This window comes from Mus caroli, unplaced genomic scaffold, assembly GCF_978045245.1.
Source record: "Mus caroli unplaced genomic scaffold, Mus_caroli_1 scaffold_7, whole genome shotgun sequence".
In the NCBI taxonomy this organism is placed as follows: domain Eukaryota; kingdom Metazoa; phylum Chordata; class Mammalia; order Rodentia; family Muridae; genus Mus; species Mus caroli.
Genome location: NW_028227262.1, coordinates 3959150 through 3968149, shown reverse-complemented (window position 1 = coordinate 3968149; position 9000 = coordinate 3959150). Strand labels below are relative to the sequence as shown.

The 9000-nt window shown below is 47.3% G+C and overlaps 1 protein-coding gene across 1 annotated transcript; it reads left to right on the top strand.

The window, feature by feature from the left end:
- Positions 1-1011: 1011 nt before the first annotated feature.
- Positions 1012-6618, top strand: LOC110296015 (tubulin alpha-3 chain). Its single transcript, XM_021164494.2, has 5 exons — positions 1012-1192; positions 3386-3608; positions 3885-4033; positions 4335-5015; positions 6232-6618. Exons 1-5 carry the CDS (start codon positions 1190-1192, stop codon positions 6526-6528), a joined length of 1353 nt encoding a protein of 450 aa, XP_021020153.1. The 5' UTR covers positions 1012-1189; the 3' UTR covers positions 6529-6618.
- Positions 6619-9000: the final 2382 nt, after the last annotated feature.

Genomic DNA, 9000 nt, shown 5'->3' with positions numbered 1-9000 from the left:
CTGAAGCTATGGCTTCTCCATCAGGCCAGACTATACCCCGCCCCCAAGCTGTGCGCTAAAACAAACACTCTCTTCCATAAAAAAGAAGAAAAAAAACCCAACTAGGTATGGTGGTACATCTCTGCAGTCCCAGCTACTTAGGAGGCCAGAGGAGTGACCACAATTTGAGCCTAGACGTTCCCAACTTAATGGAATCACACACACTAAGAGAATAATTGTATTACCAGTAAGATAACTAAATCTCAGCAAGGTGGTTTTAAAAATCTTGTTTGATCCTAGTTACATAAAAATCATAAATGTATACACACAGGGATGAAGGACAGCCAGTATTTCTCCCTAGCTTGTAAAGTTGTTGATTTCCATTTTACTATTTGAAAGTTCAAATCCATTCTTGGTTACAGGGAGAGTCAAGTCCAGGGTGGGATACAGAGGTTTATGCAAAATAATAAAAAATAAAAAAGCACAACATGCTATATAGCCTTCAATTCAATTATGTGCATTTGGATATCCTGAGGAAGGAAGGAATGTCCACTGATCCCCACCAGGCACAGTGCATACCTATAGTCCCAGCACTGAGGCAAGCTAAGACAAGAGTTCACCTTACACCATCCCGAGCCAGCCAGAGCTACATACCCAACCCCAGACGACTGTTCAGGAAGACTCTCAAACGGATGCTGGCTTCCCAGGATGTACATAACTGGTGTCTTTGGAAGAAGGGCCATCTGCCTTTCTCTTAGGTCTGGCCAGAGATCTTCTCTGCACCAGGTAATACGAGGCGAGGTGAGACATGGCAGGATGGTGGGGGGAGTGCACAGCCGCAAAGCCCTCCCCAGGTCACGCATGCGCAGACCAGCGAAGCCTGAGCACCCCACTTGTCCTGCGCAAAGCCGATGTCAGGGATGCACAGACCTCCAGTCTCCTGATCCTAAGCGCTCTCCCCTCCAGCCACTCCAGAGCCTTCCCGCCAAAACTACATCCAATCAGAAAGTACCACGACTTCAAATTGAGCCACATCCAATCGCAAAAGGGACGTGGCGCCTAAGCCTGCCCCCGAGATGCTCTGGACTAATGAGCATCCAGGGAGAGAGCGTTAAATACCCGGAGCATCAGGCCTGGACCGTTGGGCGCACGAGTGGCGGTTGAGGAGCAGCACTGAGGATCGGCTGAGGTGCTCTGCTAGGAGTTCAGCATGGTGAGAACAGCCTAAGCCCGGGTGGAACCCACGGGAGGGAGAGCGCCATCTCCTCCCTCAGAGTCTGGGGTCCTGTGAGGGTGAGCAAGTGAAGCGTCTAGGAAGCCCGCGTCTCCTCTCCCAGGTCCCGGGCAGGGGGTGGGGTGGGGTGGGGTGGGGTGGGGTGGGGTGGGGTGGGGTGGGGGTGTTAGGTCTCAGAGCCTGGCATCTCCTCATGGCCCAAGCTCTCTCAAGAGGGAGATGCACCTTAGGGTGCAGAACCTGCCTAGAGTCCCAGCCCAACAGCGCCTGAGGAAAGAGGCACAAGAGTTCCAGCCTTAGCCTCGTCCGATTCCAGTCTCAAGAAGAGAGTGCAGAGATGGGTTTTTGGAGAGGGAACTTTTGTGTTTTCTGACACCAGTGCCCTTGACTGAGAAAACAATCACTGGCCTGGGTTCCAGAAGATTCTAGAAGCTACCAAGCTTTCTGGCCTAATGCTCACCATAGGAAAGTGAAAGTGAAAGCGACGGAGCCCAGAGAGCTTCAGTTTGGAATTTTAAGAGTCTCTCAGAGCCTTTCCTGGTCTGCAGGGAAAGATCCTCCAGACTCTGATAGTCCTGCCCTCTGCCTTCTCTGTCAGAATCACAGATGTGGGCCACCAAACTTCCCAAAGAAGTTTTTGTATTTTGTGCCTGCAGCTCTTTGTCATGTTAGGTGGTTTATAAGTGGAATCATTTGTGCCCTTTAGAAGGTATATGAGCTATGGTGTGGCATGCCACAGTCCCAAACACTATGCAGGCAGAGGTAGGAAACTTGGATGCCCAAGACTAATCTGAGGTGGTGAATTTGAGACAAGCACAGGCTACAAGACCTTAAGGGGGGAAAACATAAAACTGAGAACCTTTCTTAAGTTTTTGGTTTGCTTTAAAATGTGTAGGCGTGTCTCTGGGAAGTATGTGTTCATGACTGCCATTTCCCAGAGAAGCCAGAGAGGGCAGTGACTATCCAGAGGCTGCAGTCATGGACAGTCCCTGAAAGAGGAGAACTTAACAAACAAACCATCTCTCCTGCCCTAGGCAGGGAACCTTTTAAAATATCTATATTCACTCAAAAGGAACACACGCTAACAAATACCAAATGAGATCAAGCTCTAAACAGCCGGAATGTGTTTGTTTTTTGACAGGGTCTCATGGTAAACTCAAACTTGTTTCCCTGCCTTAGCCTTGTAGTTGAGCTAGTTACTGTCTTGTATCACCACGCCTGGCTTGATCATTATTTTTTTATTAAGAAATGTATTGAGAAGGCACTTCAGCCCCATCCTTTTGTTCTTATGGTGAAATCCTTGCCGTGCATGGAATTTGGCAACATAGTCTAACTTGATTTCTGTTGCTGTGATAAAACAACAAAGCAACTTTTAGGAAGAAGAGGTTTGACTTACAGGCTGTGTAGTCTGTCAGTGGAAATCCATGCAGGAATGAAGGCAAATTATCTTTGTGAGTTCAAGTCAGCCAGGGAAACATAGTGAGACCTTATCTTAAAACAAGAGAAAGAAAACTGGCAGGAAAATAGAAAGCAAGATTTTCTAGATGGGCAGATAAAAACCACAGTGACAACCCAGGCTAGGACTGGGTACCCTGGGACCTATTCTGTCTTTTCTTATTAGAGTATATCTTATCCTTTAGACAGGCCACTATTAAAACCACATAGATTATTTTCCAGAGAATTACTGTGACTGTCCATGATCTAATTGTTGACACTGCATGGTGTGCAAGTCTTAAACTTTAATATTTTGAAAAGTGGCAAACATTTATACTCTGGGGCAAACTCCTACTGAAGAGTATGGTTAGCCTCATGTGATGGCTTACATTTCTAATTCTAGAACTTGAGAGGCTGAGGCAAGAGGATTGTCACTAGTGAGTTCAGAGCAGTCACTAGTGAGAGCAGAAGCTGCTCTCACTCTCACGCTCGCTCTCTCTGGTGTGTGTGTGTGTGTGTGTGTTGAGATATGGTTGGACTTGAATCTACCTACTCTTTCCTTCTGAGAACTGGAACTCCATAATCCTGCACAACCATACCTAGTGGCAGTCAGTTTTAACAGAGATAAAAGGAGTGCCTGAGCATTCTTGGAAATAAAGTTTGAAAATAGACACCGAGGTACTACTCAAAATTGTATAGGTGTGTCAAGCAGTTTCATGTTTCTGTTCTGGTTTCCAGCGTGAGTGTATCTCTATCCACGTGGGGCAGGCAGGTGTCCAGATCGGCAATGCCTGCTGGGAACTGTACTGCCTTGAACATGGTATTCAGCCTGACGGTCAAATGCCAAGCGACAAAACCATTGGCGGCGGGGACGACTCATTCAACACATTCTTCAGTGAGACTGGAGCCGGCAAGCATGTGCCCAGGGCAGTGTTTGTGGACCTGGAGCCCACTGTGGTCGGTAGGTGCTTGGGGCCTGAGTGGAGGCTTTCCTGGGAAACTGGGGTGTCTCGGGAAAGCCCACTGAGATCTGTGCAGAGTAGACAGAATGTACATACACATATAGTATGTAGAATTGTGACTTTGTTGGGTGAGAAAATTAAAGTTGTATGAGCTGTATGATATGTGTACTCTTAGTGATATATATTTCCTAGGAGAAACTGTTGACATTTGTGCTTAATGAAATTGAACAGTCCTTGCCTGAAATACTCACACTATGTATGGTCTCTCTCTCTAGATGAAGTACGCACCGGAACCTACCGGCAGCTTTTCCACCCAGAGCAGCTGATCACTGGGAAGGAAGATGCAGCCAACAATTATGCCAGAGGTCATTACACCATTGGCAAGGAGATTGTTGACCTGGTCCTGGATCGGATCCGAAAACTGGTAAGAGGGTTGTAGAAGAGGCTTCATATGATGGTTGTCCCGGTCAAGAGGGTCACAGGTAGAGGGGGAGTTATTTTGGCAAAATGGTTAGAATCAAGAATCTATCATGAGTTTACCAAAATATTTTACTAGTCTCTGCTGAGATACATCTATAGGTCTTCATTGTATTCAAACACAGTGCGTCTGTATGGTAGACAGTCTGAATTTGCATCAGTTTGTAGAAATGCAAGTCCTGCATGTGGGGTGGAAGTCGGAATGTGGCTTTGTAGGCACTGGTTTATGTACTCTGGTTTTACCACAGGCAGATCTGTGCACAGGACTGCAGGGCTTCCTCATCTTCCACAGCTTTGGAGGTGGCACAGGGTCTGGGTTTGCATCGCTGCTGATGGAGCGGCTTTCAGTGGACTATGGCAAGAAATCCAAGCTGGAGTTTGCCATTTACCCAGCCCCCCAGGTTTCTACAGCAGTCGTGGAGCCTTACAACTCCATCCTGACCACACACACCACCCTGGAACATTCCGACTGTGCTTTCATGGTGGATAACGAAGCCATCTATGACATCTGCCGGCGCAACCTGGATATTGAACGTCCCACATACACCAACCTCAATCGTCTGATTGGGCAGATTGTGTCATCCATCACAGCCTCCCTGAGGTTCGATGGCGCCCTGAATGTGGACTTAACAGAATTCCAGACCAACCTGGTGCCATACCCTCGCATCCACTTCCCACTGGCGACCTATGCCCCAGTCATCTCTGCTGAGAAGGCATACCATGAGCAGCTGTCAGTGGCAGAGATCACCAACGCTTGCTTCGAGCCAGCCAATCAGATGGTCAAGTGTGACCCTCGCCATGGCAAATACATGGCCTGCTGCATGTTGTACAGGGGGGATGTGGTTCCCAAAGATGTCAATGCAGCTATTGCCACCATCAAGACCAAGCGCACCATCCAGTTTGTAGATTGGTGCCCTACTGGATTTAAGGTAGGACTGAGTACTATGACAGCTATATCTGCCAGTAACCACAGGTTCTGCCTCAGGGTCACAGCTTTGGGCAAGCTCATGGCCCTTGCCATGTCAGGCTCCAAAGAAGGCATGTATAGTAGTTAGGTTGCTAAGTGACTATGCTTCTCCAAATAATTCTGGGTACCCTTTCTTAAAACCATCAATTACCAAACCTTAAGTGGACAGATGAGTTTTCTCAGTCAGTGAGCCGTTGAGAAGGGAGGGAGTGTCTTTTACCAGCTTCTAGCTATGCCTCGCTCAGGTTTCCTCCCGGAGGAACCTCTAGTTCAACAGAAAAGAGCTGGCCTATGGGTTGTACAAGTTAGGGGCTGTCTGTCCCTAAGAGTAGAGCCGACCAACACCAAGTGGACACTATGAATCTCTTAGTTGTGAGGAGTTGGTTCTGGTTTGTTTATGTTTTTATTACTATTTTGGACAATATCACTGTGGTTTACCACACATTCTTTTACAACCATTTACTTGTGCTACTACTTGTAGTAGCTACTGCTAGTTTCCATGTTTAGAAGTTAAGTTTTGGCCTGACATTCACGGTGGCACATGCATATGATTCCAGCACTAAAGAAGGTTCAAGGTCATCCTTTGTCACATAGTGAGGATCAAAACTGTGGAAGGCCGAAAAGCTGAACTGTCCCCGAAGCTTAGAAAGCTTTTAAAGCTTGTATTATAAGACAAGAGTCGAGATAGACTATGCCTCCTATAGGTGATCTTTGCCCTCACTGCTCCCAGCTCAGGTCTGCCTATGAGCCTAGCTGCAGCTAACAGCCATGTGTTCATGAGGGTGTAAAAGGGTCACCACCTTGGCACATTCCTGGGTGTTTATCATCCTTTACCTCCACCATGTTCTCCTTGGAGTTGACTACTTCTTGGGTGTTTTCTACACTGTAAGACTTTTAACTACATATACAACACACTTTGGATAGATTTACATGACATACCAGGATTATAGGATTGTCATTCTTTGTCGTACTGTGTGGGTATATGACGATTCAATATGTTCTGTTTTCAATTTGGCCATTAGTGGGTCAAGTAAGCACTTGCCAATCTTTGAAGATGTTGCTTTGTGAAGGTGATTATTCATTCCACAAAATATTTACGTTTAAGCGGGGTCCACAGTTCCCAGTTTACATTTCTGAGGTCAATATAAACTTCACGATTTTTTCTCCTTCTCTGGCAGGTGGGTATTAACTACCAGCCTCCTACCGTGGTCCCTGGGGGAGACCTGGCCAAGGTGCAGCGGGCCGTGTGCATGCTGAGCAATACCACGGCCATCGCAGAGGCCTGGGCCCGCCTGGACCACAAATTTGACCTCATGTACGCCAAGCGGGCCTTTGTGCATTGGTACGTGGGAGAAGGCATGGAGGAAGGGGAGTTCTCCGAGGCCCGGGAGGACCTGGCAGCACTGGAGAAGGATTATGAAGAGGTGGGCGTGGATTCCGTGGAAGCAGAGGCAGAAGAAGGGGAGGAGTACTGAGCGCATGGGTCTGGCTGGCAGCCGTCCATTTATACCTTCCCTACCATTAACACTAAAGGATATGTTTACTTATTAAAGTTTCTAAATGGAGACATTTGCTTCCCTGTGTGCTGTACTGTCTAACAAAATTCCTTTCAAGATACTTGCATTTTCCAAGTAAATTTCTCTGAGGAAAACACCATTTTTCCTAAGAAATGATAAACATGGCTGCAGGTTCGGTTTTAAGTTCTAAGGACGTGAGGCTAAGGAGCTTTCGTTGTAAAGTACTGCTTGACCGGCACAGAGGTGGCCTTCTCCCCTGTCTTGGGCTGCTGGGGAGGGGTCCCTCTGGGCCTATGGTGTGTGTCCTGGGACCGTTGTAGTGCAGTGCCTAACAAACACTTCATTTCCACTGACATCATTAGCTTTCTTCCTCTGCTTGTTGCACTGCTGTTGAGGTATTCCAGAGCCACCTCCCATCGCATGGCCCCAGGTTGTAGCGAGGTCATCTTCTAGCTAGCCCCAATTCCTAGTATGGAACTAAGTGGTAAGAACTAGTATTGGTAGGTTCTTCTATGCAAGAGCCTAGGCTACCCAGGACCATATCTCAGCACAAACCACAAAAGAAAGCCTTTGAATGAGAGGGAGACTGTATTCAGCACACAGTTCTCCAAATCAGAAGTGTGTAAGGCTGGCTTCAGGCACAGAGTGGCCCAGATCTGAGGGAGCTGAGGAGAAAGGGGTGAGCTGCCTATGCTCATGGTGACAGGCTGCCAGCTGAGACCGAACATGAGAACATCTAAACTCAAAGGACGAGGAGAGAGCCCTGGTCTCTACCCGGCAGAGGTATACTTGCCACCCATGATGCAGTAAGTATCTTGGCTGTTGTACATTGGCCAGAAATGGGCATGAATGTGGCCTGGATGTGAATACTAACCTGCTGGGAGCAGCAACAGCTCCAGAGAGTATGGGGCTCGAGGGCCAGAAAACAGGAGTAGGCAGAATTGGGGCTCGGAGTCCCCAGTATTTCCTTTTCTGTTGGCTTCTATAGGGAGCTCCTACTGATTTCCTGGGTTTGTTAACCTAGTTTCTCAGACCTCTACCTTCCCACCAGCTACCTAATATTCCTAGGCCAGAAATGTGCCCTGCCAGTCAGTCTAAATCTGAGGTATTGTGTCTTTTAAAATAATTCTTGAATTCCAATCTTTTTATAAAAGATTTATTTTATGTATATGAGTACACTGTTGCTGTCTTCAGACACATCAGAAGAGGGCATCAGATCCCATTACAGATGGTTGTGAGCCACCATTGTGGTTGCTGGGAATTGAACTCAGACCCTCTGGAAGAGCAGTCAGTGCTCTTAACCACTGAGCCATCTCTCCAGCCACTGAATTCCATTCTTATTTAGCTAGGGCCATGTTCATAGGATAGCACCTGTGTGGAGGTCATAGGTCAACTTGCAGGAATTGGTTCCCTCCTTCCTTCTGCCATGTGGGTCCTAGTGGTCAAACTGAGATCGTGAGAATTGTCAATTAGCCAAAGAGCCATCTGAGCTTTTGTTGTTTTTGTTTTGTTTCATAGCCCAGGCTGACCTTAAAAGTCAAGATCCCTGCTACTTCCAAGTGCTGGATTACTGAACTGCCCTTCCCATGTAAACCTGACACTTGTAATAAACCCCAGCTTTGCGGCTTCCCTTTCCTCAGGTCATGGATAATCGAGGCTCTCCCACCTCCTTCCAAGTTCTCAGCCCTCCCTCCTTCCCTCCTGCCTGCTCAGAGCTGCACATGTGCATGTGGACACACACACACACAGAATGCTGTTTTCCACCTCCGACTTGGCTGCTCTCAGCGAAGGCCCAGCTGTGCCCACCTCTGCTCACACGCAGGCGTACTGTGGTAAGCAGAAGCACTTAGAATGCATTACCCAGAATGAATGTTCACTTCCTGTTTGCACTCAGCAGGGAGCTCTTTAAGGGCCACACATACTAAGTGGATACCCAGTCAGCGCCCACTCCCTTTATTCTAGCCCACAGCACCCTTACCCAGGGCCTTCACCCCATGGAGTCAGACCACAGGACTGCCCTAGCTATGTCATCCAAAATGAGAGGAGTCCCCTGCCCACAGGTGTGCTGCTCTCTGGTGTCATGGGGCTTGACCCCACCCTGCCCCACCTTTCCCCCTCTTAGGTATCTGTTTCAGCTGGCTATTCTCACACTATTTCCTGAGTTTTAAATAACTGATCATTTTGATGACTAAAAATCTCACAGGGTTAATGAGATTTAGGTAAGAAAATAACAGAGATGGGTGTGGTACAGGCTATGTCCTGTTTCCTTCATAAATAAATAAATAAATATTACAGCCGGCATCATGAAATTCTTGAGAATAGTCAGTTGTGGGGGAAAAAAATCATATGACAATGGAGTTCAAAACCAAATGAGAAATAATGATTTATAACAGAGGCAGCCTCTGTCTTAGGAAGTCTAAGAAACTACCA

Coding starts and splice junctions, on each gene's coding strand:
- LOC110296015 (XM_021164494.2), top strand. Junction 3,609..3,884: donor CCTGGAGCCCACTGTGGTCG/GTAGGTGCTTGG, acceptor CTCTCTCTCTAG/ATGAAGTACGCACCGGAACC. Junction 4,034..4,334: donor TGGATCGGATCCGAAAACTG/GTAAGAGGGTTG, acceptor GTTTTACCACAG/GCAGATCTGTGCACAGGACT.